Source organism: Colletotrichum jinshuiense, chromosome 2, assembly GCF_051148585.1.
Source record: "Colletotrichum jinshuiense chromosome 2, complete sequence".
Taxonomy (NCBI): domain Eukaryota; kingdom Fungi; phylum Ascomycota; class Sordariomycetes; order Glomerellales; family Glomerellaceae; genus Colletotrichum; species Colletotrichum jinshuiense.
The window spans coordinates 5,000,772-5,017,138 of NC_139309.1; the positions used below are offsets into that span (position 1 = coordinate 5,000,772).

At 55.1% G+C, this 16,367-nt stretch overlaps 4 protein-coding genes across 4 annotated transcripts; 1 reads left to right on the forward strand and 3 right to left on the reverse strand.

Annotated features, from left to right (window-relative positions):
• Positions 1 to 29: 29 nt before the first annotated feature.
• Positions 30 to 1,203, reverse strand: EsH8_II_001307 (aminotransferase; the record flags this gene model as incomplete). The annotated part of the gene is made up of 3 exons (XM_083264605.1): positions 30 to 884; positions 959 to 1,063; positions 1,126 to 1,203. The coding sequence occupies 3 exons, from the start codon at positions 1,201 to 1,203 to the stop codon at positions 30 to 32; spliced, it is 1,038 nt and encodes a 345-aa protein (XP_083121927.1).
• A 3,740-nt stretch (positions 1,204 to 4,943) lies between these two features.
• On the forward strand, positions 4,944 to 5,966 carry EsH8_II_001308 (2-hexaprenyl-6-methoxy-1,4-benzoquinone methyltransferase; the record flags this gene model as incomplete). Its single annotated transcript, XM_083264606.1, has 2 exons — positions 4,944 to 5,224; positions 5,300 to 5,966. The coding sequence occupies 2 exons, from the start codon at positions 4,944 to 4,946 to the stop codon at positions 5,964 to 5,966; spliced, it is 948 nt and encodes a 315-aa protein (XP_083121928.1).
• A 1,193-nt stretch (positions 5,967 to 7,159) lies between these two features.
• On the reverse strand, positions 7,160 to 9,515 carry EsH8_II_001309 (DUF2433 domain-containing protein; the record flags this gene model as incomplete). Its single annotated transcript, XM_083264607.1, has 4 exons — positions 7,160 to 8,924; positions 8,983 to 9,094; positions 9,166 to 9,307; positions 9,507 to 9,515. The coding sequence occupies 4 exons, from the start codon at positions 9,513 to 9,515 to the stop codon at positions 7,160 to 7,162; spliced, it is 2,028 nt and encodes a 675-aa protein (XP_083121929.1).
• A 1,200-nt stretch (positions 9,516 to 10,715) lies between these two features.
• EsH8_II_001310 (uncharacterized protein) lies at positions 10,716 to 13,675 on the reverse strand (the record flags this gene model as incomplete). Its single annotated transcript, XM_083264608.1, has 3 exons — positions 10,716 to 10,940; positions 10,994 to 13,510; positions 13,673 to 13,675. 3 exons carry the CDS (start codon positions 13,673 to 13,675, stop codon positions 10,716 to 10,718), a joined length of 2,745 nt encoding a protein of 914 aa, XP_083121930.1.
• Positions 13,676 to 16,367: the final 2,692 nt, after the last annotated feature.

The following is a 16,367-nucleotide window of genomic DNA, read 5'->3' on the forward strand; positions in this document are numbered from 1 at the left end:
GAATTGGAATAGTAATTCGTATTAAGATGCTAGAGCTTCGGTTTCAAGTGATCCAAAACACTCAAATCCCGTGCCTGCTCAAGTTCGGCCGCAATCTGCTCCCTCGTCCTGGACACATCCCGCTCCACCTCAGCCGCATACAATCTCTGGATTGCTTCGGTGATGGCGCCTCTCTGCCCATCGCCAATTTTCCGCCCGTCAACCTCGGTGACGTGGATCTGGGATGGGAATGTGCCGGTGCAAAAGGCTTCATCGGCTCCGTACACTTCGGTAAGTGCAAAGTCGAGCTCCCGGACTTTGATTCCGCTGGCCCGGCAGACGTCAATCGTCTTCTGCCGTGTGATACCCTGCATCTGGTTGTCCTTGGTTGGCGCCCACACCTCGTCGCCTCTAATAATGAAGAAGTTTACCGAGTTGCATGTCTTGACGAATCCTCTCTGATCCAGCATCAACGCCTCGTCGACGCCCATGACGTTGGCACTCACGCAGGCTTGGACGTCCGTAGCCTTGGAAATGTGGTTCCACTGCTCGTCCTTGACATCTGGCGAACCGCGTCGAACCCAGGTTGTGCCTAGACGTAGACCGCGCGACTTTGCTGCCGGATCAACCGCCTTGATCTCGGGAATGATCACGATGAGGGGAAGGCCAATATTGACATGCGGGTTCTGGTACGGTGTTGATTTCAGGCCCCGGCTGACCACCAGGCGGATGTGTACGTGAGGCTCATCACCCATGTCATTGGCGTCCAGGGTTTGATGAAGTAGCGACAAAAGATCCCTTTTTGTCAAGCCCAACTCCATGTACATCGCCTTTGCAGATTGGAAAAGCCGGTTGATATGCTCCTTGGCAAATTGAATCCGACCCCTCACAGCACGGATGCCTTCCTGTCAATTAACAACCAGAGGTAAGTCATTAAGCCATATGACGGTTTTGCTAATGAGATCTATATCCAACTTACCCAAATTCCATCGCCAATAAGAAAGCTCGAATCAAAGACCGAAACTACTGCTTGGTCTCTTGGGACTAGACGGAAGTCTCTAGTAACGCCATCGCGGATACCGATCTTCAAAGTAAATCAGCCTGTCAGTCGGGCGAATACTTCTTTAGAATAAAACTGAGACTCACCAAGATAGAAGCGTTTTTGGCATTGAGGACAGATGTGTGGCTCGTGGCTGGCTGGTTCTTTGGCTGAGAACTAGACATGATTGCTGCAGGTGGTAACTCGTTGTAAATCCCTGAAGTCTCTGCTTGATAGCTAGGTTCTGAAAGGATTGCAAGATGACGGTGAGTAGAAGCTCCTTGGAATATAACCTGCAGAGATGGCTTGGGACCGATGCCTCACAGGTCCATTGTTGCATCCCATGGGGTTGCTTGGGTGGGCACTAGGCTCGGCAGAGACCGAGAACTTGATGATGTCGTGCGAGGTCGTCCCCACTTCAACTCGGCCCAGGCCGAGACCCCTTTCACTTGCTACGACGACGAATAATACCAGACGAAATGAGATTGCGTCAGTGGAAATGGCAGAACAGCCGGGTTTTGAAAGGTGCTCAAGCGTATGGTGGTAAGCTGAGATTCTAGGGTAGCGCTGAAAAGCCATGTCTGTAGACCGCCTGCTGGGTTCGTTGGCTTACAGCCGTCTCGTTTGAACGACCGTTTATATCAAATATGTCAACATTGAGACTGTGTTTAAAGAACGGCGACTTTTTTGGGTTGGGCTGTCAACAAGAAATAAAATAGTTAGACGCTCATTCCATCACCCTATTCTGACTAGGTTGGACTTCGTTCATGAATGTATCAAACCAGGCGGTAAGGCCTTCGTCCAAGCCAAGCTGGCTATTGTCGAAGTATCCCGTTACCTGATTCATATATGTCTCAAGTCCTTCGCCCTGAAAGAAGAATTGGGATTGTAGGGTATCTGAGTCAAAGGCACCAAGGATGTTAGAGGAGCTGATAGGAGCCGTGGATGAGCTGTCTGTGAAATGCGTCTGCACGCTGGCTGGCTCCCAGGGCGTTGGCCCATAAACTTTCAACCTTGCCGCTTGAAGCAAATCCCGATATTTTAGCAAATGTTCTTCTTTCATCAGGGCGTTTCCGCGCTCGATAATATCAATACATGCCGCTACATCATTTCCGTGTAAGTGAATGAGGGAAGGCTCAGGGTTGGCGGCCATCGCTTTCATATGCCTGGGAATTTGCAGTTTGTCAGCGCCTGGACATAAGAAGAAAATACAGAAGAATTAGGTACAAGATTGAGGAGCAATTGATAGAAACCAGCTCACCAGTCACAGTACAGGCCCGCCAGCCCTACCATCAAAACAGAATGTACATGGCGGAAGCATCGACAGACAGCTGTGATCCCGCATTGAGATTCAAGCTTCAACCACTGTCGGACGGTACTGGAAACAGCTCGGGAGCAAATCTCAACCATCTCACGAGAGGGGATCATGAAGGTCGGAGACGGCCGATACATGAGAAGCAGAAGAAGGCCATATTCAACCTTCATTTCGGAATACTCGCGAGTACCCTTGAAATCTAGAGCCGTAATATCCTGCTTCCAGTTTTCTAGCTCCTTCCGAATTTTGTCGATTTCATTGCAAATTTGTTGGAAGGTGGTTCTAGATGCTCGCCCATCGGGCCCCCTGGCGATGTAGACGGATTCAAGGATGCGGCCGCCAATTTGACGTAATTTCACCAAATGGTTGAACAGCTTGACGTTCAGTCTATGCACCACCGACGCTGCCTGAGCCTCGGAGCTTGTGAGGCTATCCAGACTGCTCAGGGCCGGTTTCGGTGCGTCTATCGCATGGTCTCGGACAGACAAGACGCGGCCGGTGATGACGGCTACCTGCCTTTCCAGGCTATATACGCACCACCAAGTACGGTTGCGGATCTCACGATCCTCGGCACTAAAGTCTCCTGAGGCAGCTGCACGACGATGGAGACCCATCTCTATGGCTGTAGACATGGTGTACCGACTCAATTGCCAAAGGTCGTTGCCATGGCTTCTCACATTAGATCCCAACATCCATAAGCTCACAAGCAGTACAGAGTGAAGACCCTGCAGATCTCGGGGGTGGTCATGGAGATTGAGAAAGAATCGCAGGCCCGTATGGAAGTAATCCGTGGGACTGTTGAGGTCCATCATACGTCGATATTCTTGGCTTTCTGAGCAAGTTGCAGAAGCAAGAGCCATCACCAAGAGAATTAAGAATCTTTGGTACAAGGTGCATCTCGTCGGGTCCTCGTACATGCGGGCGAAGCTGCTCCTTAGAAATGGCAGGGAAATGAACGGCCACCAAAGGTGAACTCGGCGGATATATGCCACCAAGAGGAATTTTGCAACTGGCTGTGGCGGAAGTGCTGCATTGTTCCGGGGGAGGTCTTGGTCGAGCCCAAGGAAGTCCTGACGGGCTGGGCGTGATGTTGAGGAGGGCGCCGCCAAATCAATCTGCTTGAAGAAGATGCGTGCAAAAGTTGAGCCAGTGGCACTGCCCACTGTGTAGGGTGGAACATCGATCAACGCCGGATTCCACTGATATGAAGACATATGGTTGGGACCATGACAGAGGCACACTCACTGTATATCTTATCAGAGTAGCTGTTGGGTCTACCTATGGCCAAAACGCCAATTTCTTCGGCTTCCTTTCGAACATCATCGAATTGTCCAGGCTCGGATGCCGGCGCTGGTTGATTTGCTGTGTTTTGAGAAAGACTGTCAAGCTTGCCCTGAAGCTCATTGATTCGATCCTGCAGGCTTTTGACAGCAGCATAAGAGTAAGTCACACAGTCTGTGATGGTGCACTCCTCATTTTGCTTCTGACAGGTTGAACATCGAGGAACCCGAAGGTCACACTTTGAGAGAATGTTAGTTGGTCGTCCTCATAATGTTGTGATCGGGGAAATGTTGGCTTACCTTGACTTTCCGTGCATGGCAACGGCTGCAAGCCTTGGAGACCGTCGGTGGGAAACGCGCTTCCCAACCCGGATCCATTACCTGGAGATGCGGGAATTGACCGAGAAGGTGCTGACTCGGTGAGAGGAAAGGTGGTTTGCCATAATATTAGCTCGGAGGCGTCCGAGTCTTGCACAATTGCTGGACAGTAAAAGTACAGTGCTGTCAACTGTGGGAGGCCCAGTCCAAGGGGGGAGGGGGTTCCTTGTCAAAGCCCCACTTGCCGATATCAGCAAGTTCGACACCCTGTTCGGTGAATGGTGATACCTCGGTGTAAGCCACCTCACCTCACAGCTGGGTGTAAAACAGATTCTGAGGACCTGGCTTCATGATGAATGAAGTCTACTGGAAACAGGGCTACGATTTTTTCCAGTAAATTCTGCACAAACGGCCACCTGACCTAACCTACCTATATCGATACCTACCACCACCAGGTCTAGACTTCACCATCAGCCAGCCTGCAGAATAAATTCCCATCACTTCATCAAGCCATACCATCTCGAATTCTTGATTATTAAAGAATCAGATGCATAAAGATGAGTCCCGCTTCCAAGATCGCCATTCTGATTCTTATGATCACTCTGTTCCTCTGCGCCATCGCGTACTTCGCTCGCAACCAAATTCACACCTTCGCAAAGGTCCTGGCCCATCACCGAGTACGAAAGGAGGCCGAAAACGACGATACCAACACGGTTTAAGGTAAGATTCACCCTAGAAATAACACAAAAGACAAAAGTCGATATCTCTTTCCTCAACCCACCACTCACACGTCTCGGTGTAATACCTCGTGGTATCCTGGTCGCCCTCAAGGTGTGGCTTGACCCCCATGTCTTGGCCCAGGGACCATGCCGCCGGGGGTAGCAAGCACCAGCCACACCCAATCCCCCATCTCCACCAAAAATTCCATCCCGGAAGCTCTCCCAGCACCGATCGACTGACTTCATCGTGCCCCAGAACCTCCCGCTCCGCGACAACAAGCCATTCCCAAGCAATGGCGACACGACGCGCCCTCCGCTCCCAATGGGGCGTGCGATCCCTTTCCAGCCAGCTCGCCGCATCCCCCGGCCCTCACTCCCGTCCCTTCGCGGCCGCCTCCCGCTCCATCAACACCTCAACCGACCCTTCCGCCGATAGCAAGACGACACACTTCGGCTACAAGACCGTCCTCGAGTCCGAAAAGGCCGAGCGCGTCGCCACTGTCTTCCACAGCGTCGCCGACTCGTACGACCGCATGAATGACCTCATGTCCTTTGGCTGGCACAGAGTATGGAAGTACGTCCCCGAACCCCTTACACCCTAATGCCTTACTCTCTCCCACGTCACACCACTTACACATGCAAAATCCAGGGACCACTTCGTTTCCTCTCTCCAGCCGGGCCTCTCAGCATCAAACCCCCCGACCCCGCAACGCATCCTCGACATCGCCGGCGGCACCGGTGACATCGCCTTCCGCATGCTCCACACGGCGCACAACCTCCACAACAACCCCGACGTCCGCGTCACCATCTCCGACATCAACCCCTCCATGTTGGCTGTCGGCCGCGACCGTTCCAAGGCCCTCCCCGCCTCCCAGCAGGCCGCCATCTCCTGGCTCGAGGCCAATGCCGAGAAGCTGCCGGAGGGCGCCATCGAGGACAACTCGATCGACCTGTACACCGTCGCCTTCGGCATCCGCAACTTCACCAACATCCCCGCCGCCCTGCGGGAGGCCCACCGCGTGCTCAAGCCCGGCGGCGTGTTTGCGTGCCTCGAGTTCAGCAAGGCCGACGACTACCCGCTTTTCAACTCCGTGTACAAGCGCTGGTCCTTCAGCGCCATCCCCCTGATTGGCCAGCTCGTCGCCGGCGACAGGGACAGCTACCAGTACCTTGTCGAGAGCATCGAGCGGTTCCCGAGCCAGGTGGAATTCAGGGACATGATCAAAGACGCCGGGTTTGTGGTCTCGGGCGAGGGCTATGAGAACCTGACCGGCGGCGTTGCGGCCATCCACAAGGGCATGAAGCCCATTGTTTGAGCGATTCAGGGGAGGGAGTAAAATGGAAACGCCATGAGAAGGCCTGCATGGAAAAAGAGGGCGGGCGAGCTCACAAGGCTCTTGTACAATGTTTGTATCTGTGTACTAATACGGAACCGAACCGAACCATCGGCATGGCTGCATAGACGGCGGGCAATCAGATAGACTTCTCTACACACAAAATGTATATCAAGACGGCCGCCGTGGCCCTGTACAACATCCAGCTCAAGAACCCCCCTCCCCCCCCGGTCACAGGTGAGAACCTCGACGGCGTGATACTTGTTGCCTCGCACATCCTGGACTGGTTCAATACTCAGGGAAATATAGTAATATGTCGGAATCTACTGCGCCTTGAATGACCGTCGGTGGCCACTATGTAACCGGCTGTATCGTTACTCGCATAGTGCACACCGAGGGCGAGAAAAGGGGCCAGGGGACAACCATCGAAGCCAGGTCAAACCCATCAGGCTCCTCCGAAACTGGCCATAAAGGGTCGGTAACTGTAAACCCCGACTGCGTGGGTGACTGAAAGACGTCCGCGTCAGTATTGCGACAGTTGGAATTGTTCCATCCCGCATACGCAGGAAGTCTAGCGTGAACTATTCGGATTTGTGTTCGAACATCACCTTTTCAAGCAACAGCAATTCAGGCACTCGTCGAAGCGGCGCAATGGCACCGTTAGTATGCTTATTGAATGGCATCGAATTGAACTCTATTTGTCCGAGGCCATCAACTGTTATGTCTACCTCGACTCCACAGTATCCCCAGTTTCACCAAGAGACGCACCATACGGAAAGTGGTTCCTAAATCTGGCTCTCTCTCAACTCCCACCGAAGCCGCAAAGCCTTTTATTTCTCATCGACGAAGAACTCCTAACATGGAAAACGGGAAACTGAGCAAAGGACAAAAAATCCCGGATAGACTCGTCCAGCCCGAGAAACCTTCCCCATCAAGTTATCTCATTAAGGTACGCGTACAAGAATTGGTAGCACTTATTTTCTTTGGTCCCCCTTTCTCCTTTCATAACCGAAAAATACCTTTTTCTTTCATTCCCGCCCCCCTTCCGAGGGGCCAAATCGGGCCATTGAGGCCGCAAGGACTTCATTTGGAACGAATGGACAACGGCTCCTCTATCGCGAAGAGCCCGGACCATCTTCCTTAGCATGTTCATCAGAGACTCTGGGAGAAGAGTCTTACTCTGCCGGGGTGGCGGGGCCAGGAGCGGGAGACGAGGCACCGCCTTCGCCCTTGAGTCCGCCTCGGCCACGGCCACGTCCCCGTTCGCCTCCACGGCTGCCTCGGCCACCACCGCGACCGCCACGACGGTTGCTCTCAGAGTCACTGGCGCCACCAGCGCTACGGTAGCCGCTTCCAGTGGTCGCCGAGGTTCCACCGCCTCTGCTGCTTCCCCAGTTGCCAGCGCCACCACGGGGCTGGAACTTGCTTTCGCGGTGCTGGAAAACCTTGACAAGGGGTCGAGATCGGTCCTCTTGAGCGCGGATCTTCAGATCTTCAGGCAGGCTGGCGAGGGCCGCATCACGGTCCTCAGGGGTCTTGAACTGGACTACCTTGTTCGAGTTGCCCCATTTCTCCACTTTCAGAATCTTGCCCTTGTGCTCGCCATCAAAGAGGTCGCGTGTCTGCTCCTCGGAGTTGACATTCATAATGAACAGACCGATAATGTCTTGGGCAGGCGTCTTGGGTGCAGGAGAGGACACAGGCTCAGGGCCGCCGTTGGCCGATCCGTTGGCGGCCGCCGGTGCGGGACGCTCATCTTTGGGAGGCACGGCAGGCGGCGTAGGAGCGGCAGCAGGCTGGGGAGTAGCAGGCTTAGCAGGCGGCAGGGGTGTCGCGACAGCAGGCTTGGGGGGCGCTTGAGACGAAGGCTGTCTGCTGGTAGGAGGGGGGACCGTGGTTTGCGTCGAAGGGGGCGCGGGAGCAGGGAGGTTGCCACCGGCAGCCGCCGGCCCGGTCGGAACAGGCCCGGCCGCCTTAGCACCCCTATGTGAGAAGTTGAAGCCTTGCGCACGCATCTCGGTTCCAATCCGTCCGTCCTGGATCTCGAGCACCAACCAGCCAAATGCGGCGTCTGCCAAGTTGAAGTTCCACATGTTCTTGAAGGCGCTCTCGTCGACTTGGCCGAGCTGGGCCTGGCCAGCAACGGGGCCCCCGAAGGGATTGCCGCCGGCAGCAGTCGTGGGCATCTTCTCCACGATCTGGAGGGCGTTCTTGAGGAGGTTCTGTTGCGCCTCATTCTGAGAGATGGCCGGCTCAACCTCACCCTTGACTGTCTCCCAAACATCGTTGAAGGAAGCCTTGGAAGCAGCGAGCTTGCCGCGGTAATGGTCGAGGGTGGGGTTTACGCTGAACTCGTTGTACGAGCTGCCGTACCGGAAGTGCAGGCCAGCAGAGATGGAGAAGTCGGCCTTGAGGGTGACAGAGAGCTGGTTCAGGATGCCCTCGCGGGCGGGAGAGGCATGGGTGACGAAAACGCGAGTTTCGGTGGGATCGTAGACTCGGTGGGCGGTGTCGACGAGTTCGCCCATCTGCAGGAGGGTGGTCCACATGGTTCCTTGGCCGCCAGCAATCGTGGTCCTTCCCTCGCCGTTGTCGAAGAGCTTGTGCATAACAACAGCACCGCCAAGACCCAGAAGGCGCAGCTTCACTCCGCCAATCTCGAGGAGCATCGATCGGGCCTCGTCGATGATGTGCAGGTTCTGTACCTTGTACTCGCCGGATCGGAACTTCTCAAGAACGCGGACATCTTCGCAAGCACCCCAGACAGTGTATACCGGGACATCGAGCTTGATCTCGCCGCTCAAGAGGAGAGAAAGTTCGGAGAGAGGAAGCTCGTTGGCAGGGAATCGGCTCTTGACAGGTCCGGGGCCGCCCTGCTGGATCGCCTTCTTGACAGGCTCGGAAATCAGGGGAGAGTACTGAGCAACATGCTTGAGGGTCCTTGGTACCAATGTCAGAATGACAGCGGTCGTTTGTAGGGTCGCGGAGGGTTCCTTACTTTTCTGCGATTCGCTCCAAGGAGGTGTCGTCGTAGAAGCCAAAGTCGCCAGTGTGAATGATGTGGTCGGCTCGTGCTTGTCTTGCCAGATCGTTCAGAGATGTGAGATTTCCTATCGCGAGCAGGTCAGATTGAAGCTCCACAGCCAGCCGTCCAACAGCGTTTGATGGAACAGCGACGCACCTCGAACATCAGCTATGCACAGGACTCGGATGGGGCCAGTTTGAATGACGCGACCCTGGTTAGGAAGGAGCGGCGCAGCTCCGGGAGGAATCGAAGAAGCTCCGTTGGGCATGTAGCCCGGGTTGTTGTTGTATGGACGAGGCTATCGACGTCGATGACATGTCAGTACTGGGTCCTGAAGCGGGACAGGCAGGAGCTGTCAAAGGTCCCGCCGGGGACGACGAAGCATCGCGGCAACGAGGATATCGGTGGCAGAACGAGGCGCAATGATGCATGAAGCGCCGAGTAAGGTAAAGGAGCGCAAGGGGAAGCTTGGCATGACGAGAAAAGGGAGCACTCACAGCAGCCATGCTAGGTTTGTTGTCCAGTTAATCGCGAGATGGAGATGGGGATGGAGGTCACAGGGGGGACGATCGTGATCGGGGGTTTCGTCGGGGGATAGACCGGGTGCTCGGTTCGAGAGGTCGAAAGTGGGAGGGATTGGGTATCAACGGAGATGGAAATGAGGTTGGAAGGAGCAGACAGCGATGTTTGCGACGAGAAAAGGAACAAGCTCCCCTTACAAGGCTGGTGATATTTTTCGAAAGGTTAAGAAAGTGCAAGGTGTAGGTGGAAGCAACGAACGGACGAATTGGCGCACTGCCAGAAGAGGCTGCCCTTGCCCCAAAGGGTTTAGCGCAGATGCTTACAGCTGGCAGGGGCCAGCGTGCTCTGGCATTTCCAAAGGAGCACCTCGCCTGGAACATTCAGGCGCAAAGCTCACTGAGGGAATGGGCGCCTACAGGCACCTCAGCGGGGCTCGGGCAGCGTGAGGAGCTGCTGAGTTGCCCCAAGTCGGACCTGTCAGGGATAGACACGACATTCGACTCAAACGGAGGCGACCAGCACCTCAGCTCACTTTCTTTGGTCGCGACTAAGGCTTCATGTGGCTCCATCTTCTGCACGTCTTGTGGCAAATCACTGTCTTTCTTGGGGTATCTCGCCTCATTGGACGTCGCTGGTTGTCCAGAGTCCAGGCCAACCTTGGCACGTGAGGTCCAATGCCAGGATAAGGCGGGGGGAAAGGGGGGGCACCACTGAGAACAACATCCCAACAACTACTCATGAGCAAGAGATCCACCTGCACCGTATGCTCTGCTTTGGAATAAGTATAACGTAGCTAATTCTTCTCCCGCGCATCGCAATTGAACCCAAGTAGTCCCTAGAAGATTCCGGCCGCTATGCTATTCTGTACATGTGCTTCAACAAAACTCCTCCGTCCACCACGACATACAACCCGGTGGGATAGTAGATATGATGAGGTAAATACGTGAAAATAAAAAGCAGGCTGCTACAGGCTCGACCAAGCCCATTAACGCAAGCCCATCCTGAATATATGTCGCACTCGCAATCCTTGAACTCCGCCTTATGCACATACATTTGGATGATTATACAGCGCCTTCCAGCGGGTTCACCACTGCAGTCCGAACCTGAAGGGGAGCCCATCTCTTCATCAGAACCCCCGCCACACGCCGTCACGCAGCCTTTTCTCCACCATCACACGCCGAGGATCACCACATGTCTTCTCGGTCGTCCCGACGTCTCCCTTCGTCGCCAGAATCCCGTCCGTACTGGTCATGATAATACTGTTTGCCAGGCTGAGGATCATAGTTGTCAGGGCTGTTATAACCGTTGCTGCGTCCATTTTCGTCGCTGCCGTGGTCGTACTCGTAAATCTGAGCATCATCAACGTAATCGACCTCATCGTGAGGATGATCTCCGTATTGGTTGTCGCCCTGTACTAGGTTAGTCCGAAGATCCAGGTTTGAGTCTCCGCGTCCTAACTTACCCGATGATACTCAAAATTGTACTGGCCCGTCGACTCCTGGTCCGCTGCGTCTTGTTGCTGCTGCATCTGCTGTTGTGCCAGATACTGCTCCTCCTGTTCCTTGCGGCGGCGCTCCTCTTCCAACCGCCTCTGTTGTGGTGACTGCGGAACTTGCATTTGCGGGTGCATGGCCTGGACGATAGCGAGGTAGTTGTACATGAAGTTGCTAAGCAGGACCTGGCTCATCAACGAACGACGCGGGTTGGCCAGCTTGATGTGAGCCATGCGGTAAATCGCCCGTTCCTCGAGCAGCGGGAACCTAGTCCAATGGTAGTCGACATCGGGCTTGAGAGGTCGATACGGCACTTCTTCTGACACGCGCAGGTGCTGGTTCTTCTTGCTGCCGCTGTCCTTCTCACTCTTCTTCTTGCCGCCGCCGAAGAGGCCGGAGAAGAGGCCGCCCTCCTTCTCCTTCTTGGCTTCTGATTTCTTGCTCTCCTTTTTCCGCTCTTCCGCCAGCTTATTGTCGACATTGTCGCGGTCCACGATGATGCTTTCTCTGCCTTTTGAGGAGGCTCCCTCGATCGAGTTCTGGAGAACATCCAATCGGGCATTGTCTTGCGCCTTTTCCACAAAAATCTTCTTTTTCTTCTCCTCCTCTTTCTTCTTCTTTTCCTTGTCATCGCTGCCACCCTTAAGCCACTTCGACCATCCGCCGGAAGACTTTGTCGAGGAGACACTGGCCGCGTCGTCGTCCCTTTCTTTTCTCAGCTTTCCCGCCACCCTCTTTTCTTCTGGTTTCTTTTCTTCTGCTGGTAGAGTGGGGATGAAAGTCAATGTATCAGTTCGAGTGGCGCCACTGGCGGGCAAGGAGGACTGATAGGAAGCCATGTCGTTCGGAGCGTGGTTGGGGGCATTGGCCTGCTGCTTGGCCTGCTGCTGCTGCGGCTGTTGATGAGCCGTAGGAGTTGTCGGGCTTTGCACTGAATGACTTGAACCAGGCCGGATGCTCGAGCGAGACGAAGGCTCCTCCACTGGCGATTGCGGGGGGATCTGTTGGCTCGCGTTTTGGGAAGAGGATCGCTGGGGGAATTGCTGCCGTTGCACGCTCTCCTCAGTTGTCGGCGACTCAACGATGGACGGGACGGTTTGCCTTGCATCAGCAGACACCGAAGATGTTCTTGCGGGATGCTGCTGTTCGGGGCGAGTGCTGAGAGGAGAGACAGGCTCGTCGACCTCGGATGATGCGCCGTCGGATCCTGGCTGCGCCGTACCCATGTCCTGAGAGAACTTGTGCTGCCGTCGTACTGATCGGTTCGGACGCGAGAAGTTCTCTGATACAGGCTCTGACTGAACCCTTGCGTGACTAGGCACCTTTGGCACTTCGGGCACGTCGCTAGGCAATGGGGGAACCGTGTCGGCCGAGTCGGATGAATCTGTGTGGCCATGCCGGCTGGCAACCCGTTTCGAGAACGGGAGCCGGTCTGAACGTACACTGCCGTTTTTTCGGTATGTTGTCCGGGTTGACCGGCGGAGTCCCATGCCCGGAGCCACCGGCAGAATCGGCATGTCTTCAGCACCACTCTCCGCCTGAGTTTCCTTCGAAAGCTCGCGTACGACTTTGGATGGATCCTTGACCAACTCGTTCAGATTAAGTTCCGGTGTGGAGTAGTCCCTGAGCGAGCTCGTCCGCCCGAGCCTCTCAGCGCCGTCCACATATCCCTCTGCTCCCCTTCCTCCTGAATTATCGATTTGCCTGGAGAGCATGCTCTTCTTCCTCCTCAGCCCGCCGCTAGAGTCGCTCCGATCCATGCCGCCATTGCTGGAGTCGCCTGATCGTCGTCTGATGGTTTTTACTCGGTCCTCCAAAAAGTTCTTAAACTCTGTTGGTGCTAGCTCCGGGTGGACAGCTGCAGGAACCCACAGTAGCCTCGATGGGTCGTTTTCGTCATCGTCTCCCGTCGGAGCAATTGGGGGCATGGCCATGAGGGAAAGGCCCGAAAAAGGCAGCATATCGGGATCGGCATTGTTCCCAACGTCCATAGACATGCGCCTCAAGGCCTGCAGGTTGCTGAGCTCCTGGGCGATATCGTTGGGGTTCTCAATGTTGCCCAAGGGAAACTGGGAGGACTCGTTCTTGACATCCCTCAGGGAGATGGGGGGCGATTTGGGACCATTTTCGAATGACATACTCCGCTGACTGGGCGAGCGCGTTGGCAAAGTCTGCGACTTTTTGAGCGTCAAGGGCCCATTTTGTATCGGTGCTAGACCCGTCTTGTCCGTGGCGGAACGTGTCACCTGTCTACGAGGGTCGTCGCCGGAGGTTTCGGAGTCGGCCTGCTTCTGTGCCTGGTCGGTGTAGGGCGTATCTAGAAAACTCAGGGGTCGTTGATCGCTAGAGTAGTCTTCCTCGTCCCCGTATAGGGTCCCAATAGTCTCAGTTACATGATGGCTAGGGTCTGAGATTGACAGCTGGGGGGCATGACCGCGTCGACTCGCAAAGCTGCCACCAACATCGGCGCGGGGTCTAGATGAGGTCTGCAGATGGCACGGAGGGTCAGCGGCTGTTATTATGTAGGTGAGGGGGTTCAGAATGCAAGGGTTAGTGGACCAGAAAGCAGCGTGAGGCAGAAGGCCACAGCCGGTCCACAAGTGTCGGGGAGCAGCATCCAGGAGACAAGTGTGGATGAGGCTACGCACCATCATCTAGAAAAGCGAATGACCCGCAGGGAGGCCGAAGAGCCAAAGATTCCCTTCAATGCACCACTTGTCTGGCAAGTATCTCGTTCGGAAAGAGGTCGTCGCTGAGATCTCATCTGTGTAGGGTAGGGAGTAGCATAGGCGCGGCGAGGAGTAGAGGCAAAGTTCGAGTGGTGGTGGTTGGAGCGAGTGGGAGTACGGATACAGGTATCGATTCTCGAGTTGGACGCGGTGTTCAAGATCGCGTACGAGGGTTTATTGTAGCGGTCCTTAGGATGTACTGCGATAAGGGTTGAAAAGACCGGAGAAGTTGGGCCGTTGCAAATGAGAAGATGGCGGCAAAAAACTGCTGTTGAAAGCGCAGGTTAGTGCGAGGACGGGGCAGGAATGGGCACGTCAAAACAGGCAGTCGATTGGCGTGCTTCTGCTATGTGTTGTGTGTTGTGCCTCGGTGGCAGAGAGGTGGTGGAAGTCGTTGGTGGTAGTAGTAGTACTTTGGTAAGGCAGGTAGGGTACGGTGGGTGGGTGTCTGTCCGTCTGTGGTTCACCGTCCAGTGTTGAGACTTGGAGATGGGATTGGGATTTGTGTTCGGCCAGTGCGGTGGTGCAGGTGCAGGTGCAGGCGTAGGCGCAGACGTAGCCAGTCAAGTCAATTCCCCCCCTACTGCAGGTCGGGGAGCGGGCAGAAGACAGAGCGCGAGCACGGAGACTGGTCAGGGAGAGAGAGTGAGAGAGAAGGAGAGCGACGGCCAGGCGCTACCAAGGTCGAGGTCACGCCGTGGAGATCGGATACTTGGGGGGCCAAGTACCCGGGTACATGTCTCTTTGAAGAGACAATCCCTGACAGTGTCAAGCCATGGCTGTCGGTTGGCGGTGGCCTGTTGGGACCAACCATGTGGAGACATGAGGGGAGAAGTACCCAGTACTCCCCAATGATCGGGCTTCATCTGTACCCTGGCGACGAGGGCGCCACTCAGACTGCATTAGCGCAATCAAACCGGGCTGCTCGCTGCTTTGCGAGGAGGCCATTCAAAGGGTCGTCTGGCTCGGATGGACACGACGGACACGACGGACACCTCCCTGTCACGTGCCCTGCCAATCGGCCGCCGGTGCACGTCTTGCAAGTGATGGCCGGCAGATTGAGTGAGTACCTCTGTGTGTGTCCTACTGTAGATGGAGCAGAGAGAAACGTCGCTCGAGCCGAAGAGCTATTGGCACTAGCCGTGTATCTCTTCTTTCTTCTCTCTCTAGACAGTTTCGGACAATGGCGGGAGAGGTCAGCATTGAACCTGCACATGATTCAAAGAAATAAAAGACAACATGAGAGAAAGAAAGAAACAATGAAAGAAAGAGGAAAAATTATTCATTACCTAAGGCACCGACTCTTACCTCATGGCGCAGTAGTACAGAGTATTAGTCGTCTATTCGGCTGTATTGAATTGCCTTTCGAGTCGTGCATGTATCCGTGCCTGCCCTTGCCTACTTAATTACGTACCGTACCGTCCGTTCGACATACCCTACATGGAGGGAGGCCCCTGGCCCGCAGAATGACTGGGCTGCCGTTTTTGCAAGAGGGAACATGCACCGGGGGGGAAGTACTTGATTACAGCAGGATGATCAGCCACCCACGCACACACACACACTCGCACTCACACTCACAGTTGGGCCGGGCAGCAACACACTCGGCCAGCGAGCACGGCACCCTTTCTGGCCCCCTCCATACTGGCCTACTTAGTATAGTCAACTAGTGTACACTTCATTACAGGTCCAAGCCAAGACCTGATACTGACTTGACGTTGGATGGGGAGCCGAGTCAACTGGCTCCGGCCGACTCTTCCCAAAGAACACATGGTAACCACAAGGTTCGGATATTGGAGTGGATGGCGACATGGATGGGCCGTGGCCGCACAATCAGTCCATCAAGTTGCCAAACACCAAAGTCATCTGAGGTCATTGAGCTGTCCTCAGCAGCCACTTTCAATCGCTATGAAACGAGCCAGCCACAATACGGGCTCTGGACCCTCCTCGCATCCTCGCCTCCGACCTGGCACTCTTCAAGCGCGTTTCTCATGCCCCCTCACTGCCACTCCGACATCCGACCACGACAGGGAACCAGCCGTGAAGAAAAGAAGCTCATGATGTCCAGTCGGGACTGACACCGCTTTCTGTTTGCCAGCGCTGGAGGAACTATGTCGTCGACAGTATTTTGCACACTACAAATAGCTGTTCCTGGGCAACTGGTATACACTGGCACCCGGCAAGCCAGCGTCAACGGTCATCGCTGCTTGGCCGTCACAGAGAATCGAAACTAATACGGGACCCATGTGCCCGGACTTACAGGGCGACCCCAGGCCGCCAACCGAGCAAAGTAGAATGTCCCCAGAATAGCTCTCTACTTTATGCCAGGGAACATCGGATGTATGGACAAGGTTCGAGTCTCTTCCCACTCTGCTTGGGGCCACGCGTGGTTTAGTTGCGTCCCTCCCCCAAGGCACAGAGTCTGTGCTAGCTGAAGTCTTGTGCATCGAAGGACTTCCATGAGGAATGTGACCTGCAGCTCTGCACCACGAACTGGTCTTGGCCCCAGTTTTCCATCTTCTTCTCGAAGAACTGGAGACGGGAGGCTGGGCTGCTGGTCCACTGCGTGGCCAGTGGACCGGCCACCATCGTCACCGCCTCAGGCCCCTTTCCACCA